General features: G+C 48.2%; 1 protein-coding gene across 1 annotated transcript in view; it reads left to right on the forward strand.

The window, feature by feature from the left end:
• Positions 1-3017: 3017 nt before the first annotated feature.
• LOC122404579 (protein pangolin, isoforms A/H/I/S-like) overlaps positions 3018-27268 on the forward strand; it is a 102545-nt gene continuing 78294 nt past the window's right edge. The window contains exons 1-3 of the mRNA XM_043408666.1: positions 3018-3480; positions 3637-3715; positions 24437-24540. Of these exons, the coding sequence (XP_043264601.1) occupies positions 3331-3480; positions 3637-3715; positions 24437-24540 (333 nt within the window). The 5' untranslated portion in view covers positions 3018-3330. The remainder of the gene's footprint in view (positions 3481-3636; positions 3716-24436; positions 24541-27268) is intronic.

Genomic DNA, 27268 nt, shown 5'->3' on the forward strand with positions numbered 1-27268 from the left:
AGGATCAAGAATTTTACGTATACTTTGTGACTTAAGTAGGTTATGGTAATACGTATTGTGCAAATTAAAAAACAGGAACATGCAATTATAAAAATTGCATGAATACGTGCACGCGTTTGTACGTAGCGCCATACGTCGATACCGAAGATATAGTGTTTTACCGACGTAGCACCATGAGTTTTGCATCGGGTACGGATCTCTGCATAGATGTCTCTGCAAGACTTTATTCTTCCAGAATTGCACTTGAATTCTCGAATAGGATTGCGGAAAGTTGCGAGCAACTTATCAATTACTAGGAATTTCCTTCGTTGTGTCATCGATACGTATAATTCTTCGACTAAATTCGATGTGTCTTTCACGTTTGATATTTACAATCGTTTAACGCGTGCCAATCGTTGCAATTTTACTTTCTATACCTGTTTCGATCTCCTTGCTCGGCTCTCCATAATTAGTACTTTCCAAGAATGTAACGAGGACCCGATTCGTGCGACGCACCCAAAGATTCGGGCTGTTTTATGTTACAGCATAATCGCAGTTTGCGACGAAATTTATTGTAAACGATACATAAATTGGAAATACGTTAATTCAGGAACGAACACGCGCACGCGAACCGTGTTCGTTGTTCAAAGAATAATTAACGCGAAATCTAACAAAGCTAGATGTATCGATTCCGGTATTTGAGGTTATTAATATGGATGTAATGTGCGCGCCTAAGTAATCGCGAACGATCACGTGGATTGTATCAATAGGATAGGACGTTATAGCGGTTTGACCACTTGTCATCGAGTCGATCTTAAATTTATTACGATACTTTGATACGAGGTGATTATCTTCTGGTCGCGCGATTAACACGCACACGGCCCGCTTTGTTCGTTCCGATCCCCGGAAACGGCACAAAAGTCAGCTTTGTTACCAGCTAATAAGAGTACTCGTGTTTTTGTCCAGATTTTAATTAAATACGGAAATCGGATAGGTCGGTGGCGGGCGCATATATTATCATAAATTATCGTTCACCCGCGGCTATAAAGAAATCACGCGCACACCTGCCTTAACGGTTGTAACGTGCTCAACCAAGTGTTTTGCGACCCGGCATTTTTTTATTTTTCGAAAACGGTATCAAACAGCATCGTTTCGTTGAATTCAACGTGCACGCTAAAGGAAGAAAGGAGGCGTCGCCGAGCCGAATAAAAAGGTTGCTTTAACAGGATACATAATGTATAGGGTCGACTTTGAAACGCGCAACGAAACCAGAGAAAAATTCACAAACGAGTTTTCTCGATTCCAAAGATTTCCAGGTAACAAATAGTATGAGAATTTGCACCTCGTACGAAATCGTTCATCGTCGCTATTGAACGGAAACTCGCCACCCAAGATGTAAAGTGGCTACGATACAGTCTTTTCTCTTCTCTTAGGTTAATCGATCGTCGAGGGATGTTGGTATCGATATACTAAAACGGTCGTTACAAATTCCCGACTTGAACCTCATAGAGATGTAGAAAAATGTACATATACGACAGCGAAAACCAACAGCTATAGACAAAACGAGGAATTTTGTGTTACAACTAAGGATAGTAGTATTAATAGCCAGGTGTGTAAGATTAATTGTTTTACGGTAAAAATAACATTTAGAATTGTACGCAAGTAAATGGTCGCCAGTGTATATAACGCAGCACCCGCGATAGGAGTATCGATGGAGATGATAGCGACGATGATAAGTATAACGGCAGCGTCGGGGGTTGGGTTTAAAGGAGGCGATAGGGATAAGAAATGATCAGTATGGTCGTTATCGAGAGAAGGAAAGTTAGCGTTCGCGGAGGGTAAACGATGTTGAAGTTTGGCAAAAAGAGCAGAGCGGTGCAGGAATGACAGTGGCAGGAACGGTGGTGTCAGTAACGGGGCGACGCGACGGTGGCATCAACAACGATGCGGTGGTGGCGATCGCGGCAGCGGCAGTGGCGCGGTATCGTCGTAGACGGTGCTAGGAGTTCGGGTGAGCTCGCACAGTTTCGGGTGGGGTCGGTTCGCCGCCTTGCCTGCCATGACTGGCCGGTCGTGGCCTCGCGGGGGGTGAGGGTGGGGGCGCTGTGGCGCGTCGGCGAGGGAAGCCACGGCAGTGAATCCGGCGTCGTGATTGGTCGTCGCGTGGGAGAGCCGCCCGCCCGAGCTCACCGTGGCCGGCAGTCAGTACCGAGCATCCAGGCAGAGTACATCGAGCCATCGGAGTCGGGGTGAGATACGGAAACACGCACCTCGGGACCTTATCACGGGCACGATGGCCGTCCGGCGCGTGCACCGTCAACATCAACAGCAAGAACAACAACGTCGTCACCGTCGTCGTAGTGCCGTACTCGTCGCGCGTGTACTTGGCAGTCGTCTGCAGACGGAATCACAGCAACAGCATCGTGCGCTCGCCAAAGTATCGTGGCCACCATCGTACGGATACGTGGCGCGCGGACTATGTGCCTGGTGCACGCAATAAGAAACGAAACAGAAAGAGAAAGCACGACGCCCCGGAAATTTGCTGCGTGCTTATTTGACACACACGGTCCGCCACTACACACTACCTACTACATCACGTTCCTTCCGCCGTTACCTCCTCTGTCCTCTCGTTTTTAAGCCCCTGTAACGCACCTCCTTTCTCTTCTTCTTGTACGCCAGACGTCCCACGCGGTCCTCGTATCTTCGGTGAGATTACGTTTCAGTTAATAAACGAGGAAAACGCGCGTCGGTCGTTAAACCTTGCCCCATTGCCATGCGTCGTTTAAATTTCTGTTGTAGAACGTCGTAAACCGAAATATATATACATACATACATACATATATAGATATATATATATATATCGTGTTTTGACTGGTGGTGCGTTTTAATTGTTCTTCGTTTCGCGATTTCGTCGGTGCAACGTTCTTGTGCCCGTTCCGGGAAGTGTGTAGCCTAACCTCCGTCGACGACGGTGGCGACGGTGGTGCGGAGGCAAAGGTGACGGTGAACCGTTTCTCTGTGCTTCGTCGTATTGTATTGTCTGTTCTGTGCGACAACAGTGAGACAGAAAAGGGCGAGTGTCCGTCGGTGGCGTCGTTTAAAAGTAACGCGCGCGCGTTGTCTCTTTAACCTAGTATTGGATCCGACGGATCGGTCGTTGAAGCTGCCGCTGGTGCGTCGTTGGACGTACGCGGATAAATCGCGGCCGGCACGCGAACACCGAGTTTTGAAATTGCCGCGGTACTCGGATCGGCCGCCTAACCTCTCGTCAGTCCTGCGGACACACCTCTCGCGTTAAGTCGGTGGACGACAAAGACAGGAACAACGGTGGCCGTCGTTCGGCCAGCAATAATGCCGCACGTGAGCAGCAGCGGCGGCGGCGACGATCTCGGCAGCGAGGACGAGGTCAAGGTTTTCAAGGATGAGGGCGAGGACGAGAAGAGGTCCTCCGAGAACCTCACCGAGGAGAAAAGTTCCCTCATCGACCTCACGGAATCTGAGGTGCGTCGACACAGCCCCTTGTTACCGTCTCTAATTCTACAAATTGCTCGCGTCGTGTGCAACGCAACGTCGTCTCAGTCTCTTCTTCTTTTATCCGTCTCTTCGTTCGTGACAGCCTAAGGACGTCGGCATTAAGTGCGTGCATGTGTGTTGCAGGAAAAGGTCTCGCTCGCCGGTGGAAGTTACGCGACGACGGGCAAGACGTCGACAAGATCGGATCTCAGCCCCGTTTTCGGTAAGCCTTCATCATCCTCTTATTTATTTCACTCTTGCACGCGTACCAAAGAATATTTTCTTGCCTCGAGTGTCACGAAGTTTGTTCGAATCGATAGGCAGCCTTAATCGCGATGCAGACGATTCGGCTTAGTGCTAATCTCGCGTATGACGAGATATTTCTATGTCTTATAAAATTTCAAATTACTGCCCGCAAAGGATCGATGCTCGAGGTTAATTCGACACGATTATTTTTTACGCGTAGGCTATCGTCCGGATAAGCATTTCGTATAGCCCGATTCTATATATTCGATCGCGACACTGATAACGTAAAGATTGGCGAGTCGTCGGACGTAATTCTTCCGTCGGACGTTTATCGCTGCTCGGCTATGAAATCTGATAACGTGTTATGGTATTATATGCATGTCGTAGGGGGCAGCTCTGATTCATATAAATTAACGTCATTGTAGGTGGTTATCTTACGATCTGGTAACGTAATCTACTCATGGCAAATCGCTTTTATGTTCTAATGATAATTTTAGACAGCTCCCGTCAGGCTAAATCGTACGTTTTAACGTTTCTGTTCGCGCCACGATCAACAATACACGTTCCAGCAGCGATCAAGAACGAGATTATACCTATTGTATTATAGTTTGTTGCATTGGATTGCTGAAAACGACTCGGTCGCGTGTTTCTGATTATTTCGTTGCCGCGCTCCCGTTGAAAACACTGGCCCACGTTCGGATCATCTCCTCGCGTTAAATACACACGTGCGTTTATCGCGAATAGTTGAACGCAATTATTCTACCGTGATTGAATCGAGTAATTGAAATTACGCAAACGTTGGGACGAAAATACATGTTCGTTGAATTCTTTCCATTCTCCACTACCGACGGACTGGATCCGAATTCGTTACATTGTTCTACGGTTCGTTGGCATTACACAGAAAACGATTTTTTACAATTAGCCACTAATTAGACTAGCATTTTTTACACCCTGCATCTCGTCGTTTCTCTCTTTTTGTGTGTTTCAAAATTCAGCATATACACGCTCGTTTAACTCTAAAAAAGAAATCGAATCTCGAAGAATTTATTCTACGAAACCTACAGTGAGTCACAGCCAAAATCGTACACCACATATGAAAATATGTTTCAACTTTACCATCCGAATGAAAAAGATTAAATTTGCTTTCGTCGGGAAAAATAACTTCTTTCCAAAAACTAAAATCCTTAGTGAAATACCGTCTTGTAAACTTCAGTCTCCTTTTCTTATTTTTATCGCTGACAAATGGTTTATTTCTTGCTTTACGCCCATGAAAATCATTCTTTCTCAGTACTCTTCTTACAATTTTCGGATTAACAGACTTTTGCAAATATTTTTCCACCTCGTTCGACAATTTAGGTGCACTCAACAACTGTTCATCGTTCATCGTACGCATTAAATTTTTTGTTCGGTGTTGTTCTTAATTTATTTGTAATTCTACTTTCTTCTCTAATACTTCTACCAATAATTTTTGCAATTTCTCGATAGCTTTTCCCATTTTGAAAGTTCTTCGCAACAATTTCTTTCTTTTACGATTTTAGCTGTGAGACTAAATACTCATTTCTTTTGTCATTATTACACAATAAATACAGATATATTCACAATAATGTCTGTCTTATTTTTTATATGTGGTGTACGATTTTGGCTGTGACACCGTATCTACGGATTGCGGTCCTGTTTGAATGTTCACCAAGTATATTGTAAATAATTTACAAGTATGACAGCAATGGATTCGCAGAAGCAACCGTAAACAACGCGATCCGACATATCATTCGCGATACGTTCCAAACTTGTATTGTATTTGTCTCTCCGTTTTCTCGAGGTTGAGAAAAACACAACTTTTTCAGACTATGAACATAGCCTGAAAAATTGTTGATAATCGCGGTATATTTTAAATTAAATTCGGGTCAATTTATAATGAATAACAAATGGGATATTATCGATACGGTGTCGCAAAATTTTCTTTAAAAAGGTCATAACCCGTCGGCAGGTTACACAACAGCTATCGTATTAACTCGTACAGAGATGTATGTACTTGTTATTAAATAGAAACTAGCGAGAAACGTGCAAGTGTCGCGCGCGTGCTTGTTGTCTTCCTCTTTGTTTCTTTCTTCTCAGTCGCATTTTTCAGTTGATCGTGCGACCAAGTAAAAGTAACTGGAAGAATGGAAAGTAATCGCGCGCCGAGGGGAAAATCGAATCGACGTGGTTAAGAGCGAAAAGGGGTTTTCGGCGAGAAACCGCGGGGAAAGTTAATTTCAATTTGCCGAGGGAAATTGACCGAAGTTTACGGAACGCTGTTATTCTCGCGACAGGTTTGAAACAAATTGTAACTCGTTACCCGACGGTATACAATGAAACACGCCGGATCTCTCGGCTGCACGGGTTCCTCCCCGAACAGACTTTGTCACTGACAAATCGATGTCGTGCCGGCGAACACGCTGTCACTGTGTTGCCAAAACACTTTAACCAGTTACCTTTCGTTTTTGCTTGATTTTGACGAGTCGTCCAACGCCTCGAAGCAACGACCACTTTTATAGAATCTCGACCAAGTGTCGCTTTCGATCGGAAGAACTTTCTATTCGGTTATTTTTCGATCACCTGTTGTGTGTAATGTCTATCGGTTGTTCAACATCTTCCATTTGTTAGTCGAGTCTAGCTATCTCTGTTTTTACCATTGGTTCTGGCCAACCATTGAATAATTTTACCAGAAAACTATTGTAATAGGTTGAAGGTAGATGTATCTCCGCCCATAATTACTATGCATAAAATATTTAATGTTCGTATAGCGGCAGAATCTTGACAGAATTACGCAAGTTTCATTCATAAATAACTAATGAAACTTTTAGATTTTCTCGTAAACCGACTCTCGACGTGTTGCTCGTAAATTCATTCGGAAATTAAAATCCATTAATTAGTTTTTTAAACCGATATGTATACGAAGCCGCAAGCAGAAGCTACTTTACACACGAGTACACGGAACAAATTTTATTCGTTGTTCGTGAATAAAATATCCGCGACTCGGCTAGGAATCGATCGGAAATAATTGGTTTTAAGTACTTGTATATTTCAGCAAATTAATTTAAAGAAACTGAATACATATACCTTGGAAAAAACGACTACTCTTTATACTGTATCTGGGTGTGTGAGATCCCTATCGTTGTACCTAAAGAAAACAGTTGCGCACTTTTACACGATTATGACACCACTGAGATCATCATCCGCCTGCAAGAAAATATGTACATGTAATCCTAGCCCATACGTGTTTCTCATTTTCTTGAAGTAACACATTAAAATCCTTCAATCCGTTCAGAAGTTATGACATTTTAAAGATTCGTATGATATTTTCCAGCAACATTTCTGGCCATAAATTACATTTTCGATTAGGAATTTTTTTCTCGGGAATGGTTAGGATTTCGAGGGTATGTCTGTTCACCAAAAATGATTGTAATTGACCCCCGCAATCGAAAATAATTTTTCCGTGAGTGATTTGAAATTTTAAAATTTATTTTTGTTAATAACTTTTCAACGAAGCCTGAATCAACAAATTGATATTCTTGATTTTCGTCTTATTTTGGCCTCTAGAATCTCCCAATAAAATTTTTCCCAGGGGTGACCGAACACCCTGTATATCGTCTTAAACGTTGTTTGTTCATAGCCAGGTTCATAAAGGCGTAAACGAAACCGCGGAGTGTTAAATTATTGTAATTTGTCTTGTCCGAACGGTAGCGACGAGCAGCAGCCCCGACACGACACGAAAATCACTTTCTGTGACGTACAATTACGCGCAAATAACGCGTGGGGATCAGAATTCGTTGCACTCGCCGGCCGGGAGAACGTGCAAAATATTACGTCGGGATCCGTCGTAATCGCTTAAGTGGTTAATTATGGTGCTTCGAGGAAGGCTAGAGGAGGCCGAGGTGGGATTAATCTTGGCATCAATTACTTCACTGGACCCTTTTTTTTTTATGCCCAGTGAAACTAGTTTTCCACCAGGAGCTCGTTTCTGAATGGAGCGTGATGCGTTGGATATCTTTTTTCCATCCATTTAGACGCTGTTTGCCACGTTCGTATCCATCGATGGTCCGCGCGTACATTTCTACGCTCGTTAGAGCGAGTCTTTTATTTTCTCCAAGTTCGGTCGTTGAACTCTCTGCGTTTTCCGATCGACGACACACGATTATTTCTGAAAATATTTTTAAACCGTGTGCTGTTTTCCAATTCTTAACTTTTCGAGGGACACGAGGATGGTTCAAATATTTCCATCGCGTGATTCGTAGCAAACGACGCGTCGGTGTAATGGCAGGAGATATGCCTCTGGTTCTCGAATAATTTCGAAATTTACAAATGCATTTAAGATCCGTTTCCTAAAACTATTGCATAATTTCTTCAGTTGCCATTACAAAGCCAATTACTCCCTTATGAAAGTAACGTAATACGAAGTATGTCGTATCGGAAGTTTGCACAGACTTGCACAATTCGTGACTGGTCGGCGCGTGTCGCTGACTTGACAAACGTTTGCACCAATTACACTCGTTTTGTTATTACGCAGATTCACCAGATTTCCTTGCTTCGTTGCGCTCTCTGTACAATGGGCTGACTATTGCTAATTATCAGACACGCCTCGTTAAACCTAACAATGACCAAGTACATTTATGTAGCGTGTTATCGAACAATATCACTAGCAACGTGTATCGCTTGGCGTCGCGACATTGACACTAGGCACCATAATGGTACAGCAAGTCGTGTTCGTGCTGTATCTTATAGAATCGTGTATTCAGTTTATTATTATAAACAATTCCGTGTACACGATGAAGTTGTAAGTACACGCCTCCAAATACCAAAAACTAGAGTACGAAAATAAGTACACACATAGAGGGTCGTCGTAAATTTGATCGTAAGGGTCGTGGGGATGAGAAAAAGGAATGGAATTGGAAAAAATGCAAGTGGTAGGGTAGCGTCGCGACCCGTTCCAAGCGGTTTGGCCATTTTCCGAATCTGCGAGCTCGTCGGTGCACGGTGACGAGATTTTCCGTGGCTGGAGCTACGGGAATCCTTTAGTAGCGAGTCGCTGTTCGCAAAAGCGCTGGCTCACCGCGGCGATATACACTTTGTCGCTACTTGGAAACTACCTCCGCCTCCGGATTGCACCTCGCCGCGTGAATATCGGGATGCAGCTCCGCTCCGGCTATGGTGGGAAGGGAAAGGAAGAAGAGCTCGAGAAAAGCGGGAGAGCGAGAAGGAGCAAGAGATAGATATACCGAGGGGAGAGAACCATAAACGATGTGTCTCGTTGTGCGAAGTAATTGACGAGTTCGCGTGTAGGCGGTTGAGCGCCTAGATCGCCTCGAGCGTACCGTAGGCTTATCCTCAGAGACGAAAAACGAAACGAAACGAAACGAGCAGCCCTAATACCGACCGAGGAGCCGTGAGGAGGCGGAAAGGGCAGGAGGTGGGTTCGCGCGGGTCGACACTGGAGGAGAGGAAACGAGACGAGGGAGATGGACGAACAGACTCTGGCCAAGGAGGGAGCGAGACGGTCAGAAATTGACAGAAGAGTCGGTTAGTCGGAAAGGGAACGAGAAGGAGATAGAAATTGAGAGTGGGTTAGCCGGTGAGCTCGAGAACGAGACGAGAATATGTGAGCGATAGAGAATTAGCAAGCGAGCGAGCGAGCGAGCAAGCAAGCAACCGACCGACCGACCGACCGACCGACCACGAAGAAGGGAAAGAGGAAAGAGAGGCTGCTGCATCACCCTGAACTTGCCCGAATACCTTCCCTCCGAACCGTACGGTGTGTATCCGCTCACCAATGCACATGGCACCCAAGCAAGTTCTCTCTTCTACCCTCCTCTTCACGCCTCTCTTGTACACCTCTCTCGCTCCCTCTTCCTCGGTCTCTTCTCGTTCCTTCGCTCGAATCTCGCTCGCCCTTTCAGTCTGCTTCCTTTTCTCTTCTTACTTCGCCTCCTCTCGGAGTTAACCCACCCATTTCTTACGCTCCGCACCGTATACCGGGTGTCGGCGTAATATTTTCGGATATAGATAGCTCGGTCGCCGGGCGACAGGGCACACGGAACTTCCGGTGCAACACGGAGGAGACGGAATTATTGGTCTTGGGCCCTCTGTAGTCCTGCGGTAGGTGGAGAGGCCACGGATAGTTTGTCATTTTACGATGCTACCGAGAATCCAGGACACCGAAAATAGACTCGTTTTCCTAATCCGCTGCTAGAAATAATTAGAGGGTCCCGTGTTTGCACAACGAATCACACGTATTAAATCCTGGGCAGGCAAGACTTCGTCGCTGACGCCTACAATTCTTTCGCAATTTCGGTACGGTGTTTATTGTCGCGAAATTATCGCAAAAGTTTAATTCCTTTTTATAATTCGGAATGCACATGGTATTTTTTAAACGTGGAAAGGAGCGAAAGATTGCACGCAAATGAAAATAGGTAAATGAAAAGCGTAAGATTACCGGAGGGTTAAACGAGATCTCGATTTCGATGGCCGTAGAGGAACCACAACTGTGAAAGATTTTTACGAGATTTCTTGGATCGCGTGAATAATCGGAACACCCGGTGTACGAATACAGACACACCAACAACAGTCAGCATTATACACCTACCCTGGCTCTCCTCTACCTACCTACCTGCTCGCTAACGAGCCTACCTGCCGGACTTCTTGCATTCGAAGAGGTTGCCCGAGAAGAGGGCCTCATCCCTGTTCAGACCCATCCCCATAGATTCGGCAACTACACCCCGCGGTGGTGCTTGCACCTTCCTTTATAAACGGTTAAACAAATTTCCCTGTAAAACGGCTTTCCTGGAAACAGAGGGAGAGAGGGGGGTGTGGGGCCGTAGGAAACTGAGACAGGTTTAGAAAATATGTTTGCTTTTGCCCGGAGTGTTTCTGGTCACGGTCGGTTCTCGCGTGAGATCGGACTTTTAAAAATTTTTATAGCCGGGCATAAATCGAATTTATTGGCGGGTAAATTTTCGGTGAACTCGCGGCATCGTGGTTCTTTCACGCGTGTCCTTGGAAGCTGCTCACGACTCGTAGCAACGATTCGAAAATTCAAGTTGCTCGCGAATCGGTTTCGGCTTGGTTTCGCAAATCGTTGCGACCGAGCGCTCGCCAGGATCAATAAATGCAAAGTTCGTAAACACAGGCTCCCTCGACTACTTTCCGGCATCGACGGACGACCACAGATCCGGTCCTTGACCTGCGACACGTGCTGGTAACGTGGGTCTTGCGATTCGCGTAGTCACGCAACGATAGCGAAAGTAGGAAAGCGCACGACGTTGCGCGTTTGTACGCGACATCTGCCGTATGGTCGTCCTCGTCGTTCTGTATTGTCCAGCTATCGAAAGAGAATCGGTCAACAGACTTATCGCGGGCCAGAGTGCGTCGACAAACATGTTGAACATTCGCGGTTCTCGATAAGGACACCGATACGACTTGGACAAACATTTCCGTCTCGAGGATCCCCGTGGTCCACGCGACGCGAGATCGAGCGGAATCGGGCCGGAAAATTCGAACGAGTCGCGGCGAGCAAACGTTTTACCGAAGCTAATCTCTGCGTAGACGCTTTGTAATCGCGTGATCCGATCGAAACTGATAACAAGATAAGCCTGTTAGGTTCGTACGGTGCGTAACCCTCGGTGTATCTTTGCTCGATCTTCTCGCCAGGGATCGTATCGTGGTTCGCGAGGTCACGTAGCGACGTGATTTTCTTGGTTGCGGGGGATTTATCGGCGTTCCTGGCTCCCTTTGGTCATCCCTAACGACATTCTCGATGATTTTGCGCCGTTTCTTCGCGACAGGCTCGTTCTGCGTTCGCGTAAACGTTGCGATCGCTCGCACGTGCAACGTTTCCCGCTTCGAGGAAGACTACCTAGGTGGCCGTTTAATAACGTTGCGCGGCTAAATCGCGCATTATCGCGCGCCGCGACGCACGGCACGCGTTGTTTACAAGAGAACTGTGTACTTTGACAAGATTAATAATAGCTGGAATTGAATAACTTGTTACGAGCGCGCGCGAACCTGCGAGCTACTAGTTGCGTCACAGCTAAACATTAACGCTATTTGGAGGATGAGATTCATTCATTGTGTACACAGACCACGCACGTTTCCTGGTTCGCGCGAATGTGTACGAATTTGCGGTGTTCGAACGTGTATCATGATTTCGGATTATGGTCGTCGCGTTTCAGAAATATAAAGCAACGTACATGCGATAGCCACTATTTCGCGATCCAACCGGAACACGTTCTCTATTATTTTCATTAATCACCGGATTAAATCGTTATGCTGTAATATATTATTTCACAAGTGAATAGAATTTACGGAATAATGTGCTTGCATACTCGATCGTTTTATTCTATTTTATTATTTACCTTTGTTATTTCTTACTCTATACCTTGCATTATTAGAAATTTCGTGCGTAGAGCGTAGCCACGAACGTGATAATACATACACGGAGACGTATCACCGTCATTAAACTTAACGTTCCCTGTGAAATAATTATATTGCTCGAAATCGAACGGTAACGATCAGTCTGTAAAGGAAAGTAATCGTTAGCCATAAAATAGTGTTGTTGGCCAAGAGCAACAAATCTCTTTACGCTTTTGTAATATCAGCGATCATCTAATTGGTGACCGTGGTACCCTAATAAACGTATTAGCGTTACGACGCGCGTTTTATTTTGAAAGAAAATAAGAGGAATCGTGCCACCGCAGAAGAATGAAAAAGCACGAGGCGCGTATGATAATCAGGCATGCCCACCGAAAATACCGGTTTCCCACTCGGGCCCGTGGTTACGATTCAGGTTTGTCCTGGCTGTTTCCGAGGCTCTGTCGAAACGATGTTCGTCAAACAAAGTCGTTCGACCGTACAGCTCCTCCAGTCAATTAACGCCACAGAAGACCGTCGTCGACCTGTTGTCGAGCCTTCCTCCCTCCTCTCGTGCGTCTCCCGAGAAACAAAAAATTTCTAAGGGCCGATGGACCGAACGAAAAAACCGACCACGAACCAAGGTTCGCGTTCCGAACCGTCGACAAGAATTTTTCGAGAAGGACTGGAAAAGGTGGAAAATTTCGAGGAACTTGTGCCGAAATGGCCGAACGACGGTCGAAGAAGCAAAGAGGGAGGAAGAGGAGCCAGCAGCCGGGGCCGGCTAAATGGGGAAGCGTTTGGAAACGACAGGGTCAAACCACACGGCGAGGTTTAGCGAACGCGACGACGATACGTACCTACACGCACGAGAGTCGAGAGACGGTAAAGCGGAAAGAGCGAGAAGAACGGCGCGAGTAGAACGAGGCGAGCAGATCGAATGGAAAAGAGCGAAGAAACCGAAGATCACGGCCGAGAGAGACGGAGCAAGAGAGATGGGGAGAGAGAGAGCAAAGGGCGAACAGAGAGTAACGAGAAAGGATCGAAGGAGGACAGGGAACGGTCGTGCAGGAAGAGAGAGCGCGACCATCCGTTGAACGAAGGCTAGCAATCTGCGTAGTGTTTTACGACAACTATAAATATGGCTGTAAAGCTCTTTGTTTAGAGCAGCTAGTCCGGCTTTCGAAACTCTGCCCTTCTGCTCGTGCGGCCATTTAGGTTCGAACGCGGAGACGAGCCTGGCTGCGTTCGTGCAACGATATCCGTTCGGAGCCTGGCGTTGTCGGGCTACCGAACGAACAGTTAGTTTTCGATCGATAAATTCTCCCTCGATCGATCTCGCGAACCACGACGATTCGCGGAGGAGCGCATTTACACGTGAAAATTATCGACGACTGGTCCCATTAAAAGGAGGCAAAAGAAACCGCTCCGTCCAGTGGCATCTGCTAACCATATGCTAAAATGACTGAGCCCGGATAACACCCTGTCACGCTAATGTCAGGTTAAGCGGCGAGAATGATTTACAAGCGGCGAGTTGGAGCGAACCGGCAACGTTACACCGCGCTTTCGGAACGGCAGGGCTCACTCGCACCATGATACTCGTTACAACAACGTTATTGCTCGGGCGCAATTAACGTCCGCTAGATACGCCGCGTCGATAGGTTAAACGCGCGCGAGACACGTCGCGTGGACACGACGCGTTGAAATAATTTATGCCTTCCCGACGCGATCGGAACGCGTTCCGGATGAGTCTGTTTACGGACGTACTGCGAATACGGTTTCGACACCTTTTTACCTTACAGAAACCGCGAATCGCCACTTTGGTCGTTCCACCACGACCAAACGCTAACAAGGAGAGTACAAGTACAGATTTAGTTTAAATATTCCAAACTTGTACATCTAGTAATCCTGTTCACGAGAGTGTAACATCATGAAACACGACTCGATCATTTTTCACTCTCAATTACCATTTTAGTTTGTTGCTAACGTACCAAAGTGGTACTTACAGTCTCGGCAGTTTTCTTTTTCAATCGACCAACAAATAACGGATAACGAATATTTGGGATATTAGCTGTATGTAACGCGCAACGAAGGTATATACGCGGGTCTTGGACGATTCGTGCAACCGGCGTATATCAAAACGTGTCTCGTATAAAAGCAGGAAGCAGCGGTATGATAGGCGAGAGGGTTTGGGGAGGAGAGGAGCGCGCGAAAAAGGTGATACGGCGCGGAGACAAAGGCGAGAGACGGTGAAGAGGGCCTGATCAATCGGATCCTCTGCCATCCGGCGGTGAGTTAACTAGAACTAAATAAGGTAGCTGCCCGGTCTCGGTAAATAATTGTATCTCGTAAAGCGACTAGGTACCGAGGATTTATATGGGCGTAGCCGACGGGGCCAACACTTGCTCCTTCGGTACACGACGGCGCGTACCAGTCCTCGCCCCTCCTCTCCTCCTCCTCTCCTCTTTTTTCTTTCCTTCGGTCGAACATAACCTGCAAGCACCGCGGTGCACACGTGGCACGAGACGATCGTCGAGGGGGGGACCGCGGTCCCCTCCGCGCCGGGTAATGTTGTATCGAACGCTAAACTTGAATCATGCAAATTAACCGGCAATAACGGTGCGAACGGCTAATTATATTTCCGAGATTTGATCGTTTTGTTGCGACTCGTCGCTTCGTAGCGCGGAGAAAACGTACGATTATGATTCGGTGACGCGCGTCGCCGAGTTGTACTCGTACGCGGTGGGTAGGTGGCGGGAAAAAAATAGCTCTCGCGGGAAGAAAAAGAAAAGGCCTCCGATCGTTGATCAACGATCTGGGAAATTAATTATCGTGCACGAAGAAGCCTCTCCGGGAGATTATTAGTCACGGCTTGTCCGTGCGGCCGCTGCCTCTGCGAAGGTCCTTTTGCGTGTTCTCGCCGATGAGTTCACGCTCACGGACTCGCTAATCTTATCTGTGCCAAGATAGCGCCCCGTTCCACCGATAAAAAACTTCAGGTTTAATTCCGATCTTTAAAAGTTTGTCCTCCTTTGTGCGTCGTTAGGACATCGATCCCGCGAAGGGACACGGTGGTCTTTCATTCGCCAGAGACCGTTTTGCAAGCGTTTAATTTATTCGGTGAAAATCTATTCCCGTGTAGACGAACTGGCATGGCGGAAGTCACGCGTCTACGTGTCACGTGCCACGCCCGACCATCTTTTCTAGCTTCTAAGGTCCCCGATTACGTTTCCATTGTCGTCTCGGTGACGCGCGACTCGACGATTGCGAAATCCCCGGCGACATAACGATTACTTCCAGTTGGCCAAAATTCCAATCGAAATTTTCCTCGTAACGATACGCGCTCACGGACCGAACAGACTCCCTCGAAACTGGTTAATTCCGATACCCGCTGGACTCGCGCTATTAGGCCCCCGCGAGACCGGAAGGCTCTGCGCCGATCGCCGAACCGAAACCCTAATTTCGGACTTTATCCTCTGGTTATCCGAGCAGTTGGTTACGACGCGTAGGACAAAGTTGATCTTACCTTTTATTCTACGTATTTGTAATGAAACTTGTTGTTAATATGAACACGGTTTATCAGAGAAATTTTATAGCGTTTCGTCCGCGCCTTAAACGTCCAAGTATTGGGTCCTTTACCTTACTACGTACACGCGTACGCGTATAAAAGAGAGGGAACGAAGGCACACGGATATACGCAGAGAGATCGAAAGCGAGCGAATGAGAAAAAGGGGGAAGAATCGAGAAGGCAGGCAGGAGAGACACGCGAGCGAAGAGAAACAGAAACAGAAGTGGCGGTGTCGGAAGGAACGAGCTGCGAGAGAGAGGAAGAGGGAGTGATAAGTCCTGGTAAGAGTGGGTGCTCGTGGGTCCCCTTGCCCCTCCCGATGGACACTCGGACCCAGTGGGGCCCCTCGTACCCTCTGCTCGTTCCGCAGGCAGCCCGAGGCCAAGAACGCAGGGCCGTAGGCCCCGGCCACGGTACCGTCGGCTACTCGTACCTTTGCGGCGTTGCCGAGTCCTCTTCCGATCGGTCGCATCTTGCACTCTCGTTTCAAAGAGAAGGGCCCACTTTTGCATAAATTACACGTACGTGCTCGGCTAAGAGCTCTGTCTCTCGTACGTCTTCGTAGAACGCGCACGTTCCCTTCGGACACGAGAAAATCGATTTTCAAACCGTTCGAAAGATTCCTTGGCTACGATCGCGCGCGCTTTAGCTTCTCGACGTCCATTCGATCAATTTTCTGCGGAAGCAGAAGCGTTGCAAAATTAATGGAGAGCGATAGTGTCGCAAAACTCGGTGGCGCACAGCTGCAGGCTCCAGCAGGTGTGCGTTTGCGTGCTCGTTAACTCGTAATGGAGATTGCCACCTTAGATTCCCGACCACCCGGGTTTCCGTCGAATTTCGCATATTTTTATTTCACAACTACGACAGTCTGTCAAACGAGTTTCCTCCTAGTATGTACTTGCATTTAGCGACTCGTGGTCCTGAGGGGAAGACGCGAGCGTTCTCTTTTAAATTTCGCGATGGCTCTCGATCCGATCTGTCAAAACTCCAAACTCGTACGTCTGATCGGGCAAGCTGCCGCTACTTTGGCGACAATATGGCGAAGAAAGTGCTCCGTTCGAAGGGGCTTGTCGTGACGCGAACGACACGGATATTTCCGATAGATGCGAGGCTCGTCGACGAGGCGTTGAGGCACGCGCGCACGCGGTAGTCCAAGTCACCTTTAACACACCGTACACAGAGTTTTCACACAGGTTACAGCGTCGTTCTGAATGGCTCACGAATCTCGAACAATGGATCGTGAGTGTCGCTTAATCGGTGTATCGATGTTCGAAACCTTTTCTATTTCGACGGTGCGCCGGTTTCTCGGTCGTCCTCTTTTTTCTCGAATAAAAATTATTAAGAACGAAAAGACTCCAAGATCGAATTAGCAATTTCGTTGGCGCGAATAGCAAGGGCAAGCGGGGAGGTCTGGTCTTAGCCGGCGTTCACCCCAGGAAATAGGGAAAAACGTTAACCTCGAGCCTGGGTTCTCTTTGATCGGCCTAAAGAGATCTTGGCCGATTAAAAACTCATCGCTGAGCAATAACGGCTAGCTACTTTCCTTTTTTAACCGTTATCGTAGACGCGCGTCACGCTCTCGCTTTCTTCTTAAGGCGCACCCGGTTATCTCAGTTTTATCTCGCCCCATTACCATCGTAAAACCCTCGGCCGTGAACGGAGAGGGAGAAGAACGCTCCGCTTTCTCGTGTTATTACCGCGTTCTTCTCGTACTCTCCTTCTATCTTGATCTTTTCAGCGGAATGCGCACCGCGCGAATCTCGTAAACTCGTCAAAACGAGAAGGAGCGTGTAAACGCGCGTTGACTACATTCGTGTTCCTCCCGATCGGGCTGCTGGAGTACCCGGTGTCTGTTCCGATTCGATACTCGTACACCCCTCGATTCGTCGAAAACGCGTTTACGTTTGGAAGAAACGAACATAATTTTCTCGATTTTTTCGGTGTACTCGGTTTCGATCGGGAAACGACATTGTGGTTCGATTCGATAGCGAACCGTTCGAATATTCGATCTTTCCGACGCGTCTTGGAAGAACCGCGCGATAAATATGCAGAGGGCTCGCGGGGAGAATCCAGCGATTCCGGTGATTCCGGCAATCGTAGATGGTGTTTCGAATCGTTGCGCGGACTGGCCAAAGCAGCCTTGGCAGAAGGCGCTGCCACGGCACCCATTGTCCGCGCCGTCTCTTGTTACGAGACGAGACGAGCCGAACCAGCCTGGAGGAACAGAGAAGGCCCAACGAGAACGAGAGGGAAAAGGCCAATAGAGAGACAGAAACGGTCCCAACAGAGAAAGAGAGAGAGAGAGAGAGAGAGCCGGTCGACCGGCGGTCAAACAGGCAGACCCAGGCTCTTTCCTCCTCGTTCCTTCCTTTCCCTTCCATCTTCTTCTTCTTCGGGTTTCCGTTCTCCTCGTCTTCTCCTTCTTTTGTTGCTTTCCTTCGCGCGGGTCTTGCCATGCCGAGGACCGTGCCGAGTCAAAACCACCTCCTATGTGCCTGGTGAGGCCCCCGGCAGTAGGTCTGTTGCCTCGAGGCCCTCGGTCTCTTCTCTCCCACCTCCTCTGGACCCTCGTCCCGCGCGGGAGATTGCAACGAGGCTCCTTTGCCTGGCTCCAACTTGACCTCCGGTCAACCCAGGACCTCGAATTTTCGTATGCGGTTCTACCGAGACCGATGATAGAACTTTAATCTTCTTGGAGATATTTTTAATTTTCTGGTCCGAGCACGTCGTAATTTCTTTGGAATATCGTATTTCATATTTCCGAACATCCATTCGTGGCCGATCCACAGGACCTCCAACCCCCCAGGTCCAGGTATAACCCGTTTGAAAAATCTGATCGTGTCGAGGGAATCGATGGACTCGCGAGTGCTTTCTTTCGATTGCTTTTCGATCGTTGCGCTGACCGTGGCTGCTGAGCCGCGGTCTCTCGGATTCTAACCAACTAGCACGTCGCAGGCCTCGAGTACGTGACAGCGGGTCTGGCCTCGGGGCCTGTCAGGAATCTCTCCAGGGTCCCATTACGAGGGTGCGCCTACTTGGCCGATCTTTTATACGACGAAAACCCGTTTCGTTGTCTCGTGATCATCCGGCGCACGTGCGCTTTTCCGACCGTCTTCCATCGCGGACGTCATCGCGGGAACTAGTTTCGCCCGGCCGCCTTTATATTATGCAAATCCGCGGGCACGATAATGAGATTCCGTCTTCGCCTCGGTTGATAAATAATCGCGCGCTCTGTACAATGAAAATTGCAGCGCGGTTCTTCGCGCGGCTTTCGCATCGGGCCGACTACCAGCGATGCTTCGATCTCCGGAGCAGCTCGGACCCTTCGAACTCTTGATTTCGTCGATAGAACCGACAAAGGGGACACAGATTTCCGGGGAAATTCATCAGAGTCAACAAGCACGCCGTGACCACGACATGGCACTTGTTGCACAAAGCGTGTCCGGAGACGAAATCTGTGGACGTCCTTTCAGCCCCCTCTCCTATCCCTCGCTCGTACCCTCTGATTTCTTCTAGACGGACCTCCCGCGTCGAGGGTCACCAAGTTACAGGCTGCTCCTGCTGCCACGCATTTCACCAAAAGCGTCTCTTCCGTGCTAGTAACCTGACTCCTGAATTTCGGAGAATCGTTTGTTCGTTCGAGATATTGTATGTATATTGGTTGAAAAGTTCCTACCATCGACTTTGTAAACGTTGCATACTCGAACACCACCGGATACATATTCTATCTTTCGTACTTTTGCCTCCCGGATTTACATTTCTAGGGCTGCTGCATATTGATATCTTCCATTCGTAAACTAGCTATCGATAGATTATAATTTACGAATCGATCTGCAAATCCATGTACAGGGACGAAGGAATTTCAAATTTTTGTTCGTCGTACAAAGAGTGCTCGAAGGACGAAAATTCTTTTCGCTACTCCCGGTATCCTATCCACAAGGAACACAGGAGTCCCGCGTCGAGAGACGCAAGTGCAGATTTCTATTGACACGAACCAATAGGTTCCGCTGACCTCCGGTCTCCGCAGGAATCCGTGCAGTCCTTTTAACGTTGCAGCGTCCGAAGGGGGGGGTACCGTAATCCTTGGCCATTCCATTTTGTCTCCCGCCACTCTGTTCCTACGTCGTTTCCTCCCGTGGGAGACGGAAGAACCCGACAAACCTCCGGCCAAAGATTCTGTCAAGGAAATCGTATTCTCGGCACGCACCGACTCGCAAAATTAATTCGTATCCGTGACAAGTTTCACCCCCATCGCGTTAACACGCTTCGTGGCGAACCAATTTTTGGCAACTTTCCGTTCGCGCCGCGTGCCCCTGGAATTTGTCCAATTCCAACCGATCGTTCTGGAAAATTTACCGCGCAGGAGAGTTTTCGATCGATCGAATATTTCCATTTGTTTGCTCGTTCGCGTAAAAGTCCCGAAAATGATCGCAAAGGTTTCACGGGTCGGGCGTGGATTTGAGAACCGCCGGGCTCTACGGTGCAGTGTCGGCAGGTCGGGGTAGGTAGGCATATAGCGTTGATGGACCAGAGCTAATCTAAAAATCGCCGGAACTTCACAATTATAGTAATTTACCAGCCGACAACAAGCTGTACACACAAGCTCGGCCATAATGGCATTAACGGCACGCTCTTTCGCTCCTGTGTCCTTTTTAGGCCCTGGATTTCGGGCCTGATTCGAGGCCCGAAACAGACGAGACTTTACGATCGAGGTTTGACGCGACTCTCCCGTGTCCAGGCAACCCAAGTGCCACTTTACAACGTCCGAGAAACATCGTTTCCTCGAACTCCGCGATACTCGATCGGGACGGTGTAATTGCGTGTGGTTTTCGTCTATCGGGCAGATAAATTCGTTCAGTCGAGCGTCGCAACGCGTAGAACATTTTTGTAATCAGAGACATTCGTTGGAAATTCCTTTATCCCGACCAGTCATCGCAGCCACAAACGAAAGTCTACCTCCTGCGCCTCGTTACCGTACACCATGATGATCATTGTCGTCCTCTCAACGGCGGATTACAGGAGAGAACCGAGGGAACGGATAGATTTATCGTTTGTAACATAGCCGCGCCCCATTGTGCGCGCGCGCGCGTGTGTTTTTTTTTCCATCAAACGAAAATAATCCTCGGCGCAGACAATGCTCGCGAGAACGCTCGGCACGAAATCGAGGGCACTCGGAACATATGCAAATCCATAATAATCTCTTCGCGGCTTCCGCTCTTTGCCTCTTCTGTTCTAATGGCGCCTTTCCAGGAATCGTCGATGCAGAATCGCGAATAACTCGGGACGCGGATATTGTTTAAGTACCCGTGTACACCCTGCGGGATAGTTGGAATCCTCCTGTAGACCGTGTGCGATCGCGTGGAGCCCCGTCGAGGTATACTTACCCAAAAAATTTTATTCTCTCGCGTGTTTCTCCGTCGTTTTTATCAATTACGTATACTAGATTTTATCTTTACTATATTTTCATTCAATTCTGTTGGTTTTGGGATTAAAGTGAAATTTACGTAGTAGTTTTAATTAGATAAAAATGTAAGAAAATACTTTTCTTATTGGTATATATATCATAAAGAAATGGAAAAGGTTGAAAATTGCTGGCCTAGATCTGCCAGCGTTAAAGAAACATCTGAATCCGACCAATTCCCTGATATGTATTACGATCGAAATGTCGCCTCGAATGCATAAATTGTGATTCTTCCGGGGAGGAGATAGCCAGTCAGCCAAGCTGCCTTCCAGTTGTCGGCCCGGCAAACGCGCGACCAAGTCGTCGAGCATTGTGTGCCCGGGGTGTCTATAATTACCGTCCCATGGTATTATTCCAACAAGACTGCGAAGTAAACAAACCTGCAGGAGAGGAGCGAAAAAGAGAGCGTAGACCGGGCGGGCGAGAGAACACGGGCACGAAGTTTGAGTCGGTAGAACACGCTGCATGAAAGACCGATGGAACGCAGCAGGACGAGAGGCGTAGGAGGAGGAGGAAGGAGGGCAGGGCGCACACTGATCGTAATGGAAAGGTCGGTGGGAACCGAAAGGACGAAGGGGAGCGGGTCGGCTGGCAATAAACTTTGGCGCGAGTGTGGCGCACATGTGCACTCAGGATATGCATTCGGAAACAGAGCCTGCCGTGCCCGAATGCGGGACAACGTTTCCCTTTTCTTGCTACCCGAGCAAATATTCGATACGGATTCGTGCGGAGGATCTTTCCACCGGATCTATCGAGTCTCCAAGATTCTTCTTTAGACATTACCTTCTTCTTATAGGAAATTAATTTCGACAGGATTCGTGTACTGTGATTCGACGTTCAGGTTGTACTCGATTTATAACTAAATCGCTTGTACGCGGTGTACCTCGAGCGACCTGTCGTTGGTCATGTTTTATTTAACATATATGAGTACGATTTACCAAGACATCTTGGTGTGCATCGTGTTGTTGTTTTTCTCAATTCACTTCAAACGTAACTATTATAATTGTCCCCGATAATCTCCGATTTACGCGTATAGATAAACCACAAGTTTTGGACCCGCGCAAATACTCGAGAAAAATTCGGGAATTCCAAGATTCGATGACGCTTTTATCGCGAGACGCGCGGCGTGTTAATCCCGGGACCGTGCGCGTCGTCGTCGTAAACAGATAAAAGTTTCATTAAAAGCGAAGCCTATTTGCTCGCACGATCGGCGGCGCAGCGAAATACGGTCGGTCGGTCGGTCGGTCGGTTTTCATCGACGCAGTCGCGATAAAACGAGGATCGTGCGCGATTCCGTCGAAATACGGCCCCGGTATGCGTGCGTGTGTCGCGTTATTTATAGAGTCGCGTAGCTGACAATTTAATCGTCCGCAGTCGTGTGAATTGCGCCGATGCGTACGGTTCGGTCCCGTCCCGTCTCGTCGCGTCGCGTGGTAGCGCGAACCAGCGACGCGGACTCCGTTCGCGTCTTAATAAGTTCGGACGAACGAGTGCTGTGTGTGTCTCGCTACTCGGAAAAGGTCAATGGTCTCGCGTTGGGGGACGATCGAGATCATCGCGGAGAGGAGCCTCGAACGAAGAATTAACTCTTTCATGGTCGGTGGTGCGCGCGGTCAACGCGGCTGCTAGCGGCGGCTGCACCCGCGTGCGTGCAACCGCTCTGCCAAAGTATTAATTAAGCACGCGGTTCTCTGGCCGCTGCTACGCGGCTGATTTATCGCCGTTTACCGCTAGCAGTCCGCTCGCGTTGGTTTCGTTGCGGTTCGTTGCGCCGCTATTACGACCCATTTTCGAGCCCCGATAAGAAATCGCCGGCGCTTCGCCGGAATTTCTCTGGCCCGATCCAGCCCGTCTCGGACCAGCCGCGTCCATCCTCTCTTATCTACGATACCGGTCACGCGTTTATTCCTTGCAATTTTCACCTTGCACAACACACGATAATATCGATTGCCCTCCACCATTAGCTCCGCGGAGCTTGCGGTTCGAAAAGTTACGCGATGTATTCGAACGTATTCGTTCGTGCTCGTTCGCGATGCTCGTCTCGGTTTGGACGTGTATACCTTTGCGCGAACAATGCTCGGCCGTGGTACGCGATCGTTCCGCGACTCTACGACTCGGTAGAGAAACGCTTATCGCGGTTATATGGCGCAATATCCTTTGTGAATTTTTCTAGTCGCACGTGCGTGCGAACCTGGCTCGTTGAACGGGCCGACAGAGCCGTTTATATTACTCCATTGTCGAGCATTATTGCGGCGTGGAATCTATCGCGAGTTAATAGAAAGACGGGGAAATAGTCGTCGGCTACCGTGTTCGGGGAAGCCCGGTGATAGTTTCTCCCCGCGGAATAATGGCGTTGCCGATCACCTAAAGATCCTCGTTGACTCTGGTGATAAGATCTGGCCGGGACGGAGTCGGTGATGCTAACTCGGACTAGCCGGGTAGATCGAAAGGCGATACTTATCAGTTCGAATCCTGAAAGCAGGTTTCTACCTCTCGAAACGATCGAGTTTCGCAGAACGGAGGAACTCTCTCGGGTGGTGGTGGTGGTGGCGGTGGTGGTTCTCCAGCGGGGCAGGATCTCTGCGTTGAACGGATCGGGACGTGGTTCGACGCGACGCGGCGCGGTGCGGCTCGACGCGGTACGGAGCGGAACCGAGCGGTAAAGATGATCGGTATCGCTCGAAGAGTCCTTCGTGCGGATTCTTGTTGCTCGCTGCGATCCAGTTTCGCGGAACGGATAAACTCGAATGGTTTCTCAAACACCAGCGTCCGTCCTGAACGTTAAAGGACAGACCTTGGTGCGGGTAAGAAGGAGGGAAGGGCTGTGTGGGGCGTAGAGGTTGCACCGTGAAACGATCCCTATCGTTTCGTATCCTTCGAGCAGGTTCTCGCGCGCGCTCCGAGAAAGGTTTTCCGCGCGAGCAGGAATCGGTCTCGACCACGAGCCACGGGAACCGAGTCCGTTTAACGGAACTGGTTTAACGTAGACGTAATAGTGGAGGCGAGATTGCCGGTTAGGAAAAACCGTCCGAGTCTAATTACCGTTGGATTATTCCGAGCGTATTTGCGCGAATCCGATCGATAAACGTGTAAAAATGAATGTCGATAGGCGAAATAATTGGAGCTCGTCGCATTTCACGGCTGCCAGCCAGTTTCGACCGAGTTTATGAATCCTCGTTTTACGGCCGAGCAATTAATGCCGACGACGCGACTGGCAGCAAAGATTCATTTCTTTTTAATCGTTCGTCGAATTGGATGTTTATGCGTTCTTGTTGCGCCAACAGGTAAGGTGGATCCGACGCCGCATACCTCGTCGTTCAACATGGGCTACCTCGTCTCGCCGTACCCCTACCCCAATGGCGCCGGAGGACCCATTCCTGTCTCTATGGTGAGTGTTTATTACTTTATTTTATAACAACTCTTGCTACGCCTTTAACCACCGGGATACTTTAAGAATGGTAACGAGGAATTCGCCTCGTTTATCGACGATGGTTCGAGAACCGCGAAAAACTTTACCCCAACGTTCGATTGAAAATCGGATTACGGATATTTTGCTGTTTAAAATGATCGTTGATAAAACGTTTGTCCCTAGCGGGATCCTTTCAACAAAGATGTCGCAAAGTTATGGAACGGTATTCCCGATCCTATTAAAATTCTAATTGCGAAGATCACTTTCGGAGCAAACTGTGTCTCCTCTTTTGTTCTCCAAGACTCCAACTCCGAGGCGTTCTGTGCACCCTTTGAATCGTGATTCTGGTATTGATTTATGATGCCCGCAAATTGGATTCTCGATTTATTTACGAGCGAACGTTCGCGCGTCCGCGACCCATGATAAAGTGCAGTTGAAAGCGGCACTAGAATTGTTTCTCTTTCCGTGATGCGCGCGTACCCGCGCCTACCCGCGCCTCTTTAAATAATTAATCGCGCGTAACGCGGAGGTTAACGCCTCAGTCGTTGGTCTTATATCGGAGTTTTTCGCGCCTCGGTTCTTGGTCGACTCGTATATTTTCATTTCCGACGGGGTATGTCATCGTCGAACTCTTATTCAACCGTGTGTAAGCGTTTAACGGAATAAGGGGGAGGGTATCGCGGCGTGTCAGACGCGCGCAATTAGCGTTATCGGCGATTACGCGAATGCAATGCGCTCGGCAGTCGAGTGTGACCCACCCGTGCTCCGTAACTCTCTTCTCTCTCGGTGTCTTTTAAAGTTCCGCGGCGGATACGGCGACAGAAATTTCGAGAAGAACGCTGCTATTTCCTAGAACAATGGTAACAATTTTCGACCGTGCACGCGAACCGACCGATCTTCAACTTAGTTCGCTAAGTAAGGCGAAGAGTTAGTGCACACTCGGGTAAAACTTGTTTTGCGAATGATTTACATCGAAAGTACGCGACCGTATAGCAATTTAACGAGGGGCGGCGTGAAATCGGGAAGAGAGGAGAAGCGACGGTGTTGCCGGTCGATGATGTTGGGGAGGAATTAAAAAAGCTGCGCCGGTTGGGTAAAATCAAGAGGACGTCTCCCTCTTTCTGTCGCGCGACGGGATGAATGAAATTTGCAGATTCACGTGTACACGCTTGCGAGGGAGCGGTATTGTTGCACCGAATGGATTCGCAGACCGCGTATGCGCGTACGGACGCACACACGCCGTTCGCTGTGTTTGCACAGACGGCTAATTTGACTGCGGTGTAGCATGGCGTCGCTAAATAGTGGGCAAAATTGGGCCGATTCGGTGTTAAAGAGAGCGTGGTGCGCGACTGATCTCTGCGTCGCGCTGTTGCGTTTCAGAAAATCTGGAACATGCAAAGTATCGCTGACCATTGTTTCCCCTCTCTCTTCGAGCAGCGTGGTTCCGAACCGCGGATGCAAACGTAACCAGTTAATCAAATTATCGATTGGAAACGAAAAATGTCCAATAATCGTTCGGGATAAGATAAAATAACAGGAGACTTTATTCCCTCGTGAAACCGAATTAAATTACATTGAGTTTCTGCATCGTACTCGTTTGGATATAGAATATTAGCAGAGATATGTTCCAATAGAGTGGCTCGACGGGTGTAAGATATCATCCCTCGTTTAACGGCAATCGAGGCAAAAAATTCTATCGCTAAAAGAGTTTAGGCGGTTCTATTATCGATAGCATTTGCTACTCGTCCAGTCGCCACTGTAATTGGCTAGAAGACTCGTTCTTGCGTTAGGGAAGAGCATCGATTTCTAGAAAACTGGCAGCCAATGCACTTTCCGTGAATTTTCTAATGGGATCGCACCTGGTCATCGGTGGACGGTAATGAACCGTAAATAAAATTAGACCGAGTCGCCGATAAAGGGTTGCGTGACGTAGCCTCAGAACTCGAGAGTGCTTATTGAGCTCTCTTCAACTCCTCGGAACTTGATGAACCACTGGCCTACCCAGCGATGGTCAGCAACGCTTCCGACTCGCTGCGGCGGTGGTACACAAGCACACAGATGTCTCTCTCTCTCTCTCTCTCTCTCTCTCTCTCTGTATCTATCTATCTTTCTCTCCCTTCCTCTCCTTTCTTACTGGAAGTGTATCCCTACCCAGACCCAGGGACCCACTCTGGTTTCTCTTTCCTTCTCGCTCGTTTAATCCCTACCTCGTCTTGGATTTACCTACCTCGGGCACTCATCTTGTACCATGTCATTATGTCGTTATTTCCGACAACGAGCGTGTCTCGGCTGACCCTCGTACGCTTACCTCCAACAGAAATGGGCGCGAAAGCAGTTTCGCCCGAAATCCGACTACAAACACCGCTCGTGAATGAATCGCTTTAGCTGTCGTGCTCGATCTTTCGGAATAGAACTACTAGACCACGTCAATGGGGAACGCTCCCGGCGCCATTATTTCTTTTTCTTTTGCTTTGTGTCCACGACATCGGAAACGTTCGTTCTTCGATCCCTAAATAGGGATTCTTCTTATTGTTTCTACGAAGTTGTTTGATACTTTTTCTCTTCACGTTCGTGATTCGCGAATATGTGGTTTAATAAAATTGATATCTATACGTTTGCTCAACGATACAATTATGTAGAGCTAATATTTGAATTTTTATAAAAATATCGGGTCGAAAAACAGTTAGGGAACTTGCACCAGATTGAA

This window comes from Colletes gigas, unplaced genomic scaffold (genome assembly GCF_013123115.1).
Source record: "Colletes gigas isolate AHSC1104 unplaced genomic scaffold, ASM1312311v1 Colletes_gigas_Sc00001, whole genome shotgun sequence".
Taxonomy (NCBI): Eukaryota; Metazoa; Arthropoda; class Insecta; order Hymenoptera; family Colletidae; genus Colletes; species Colletes gigas.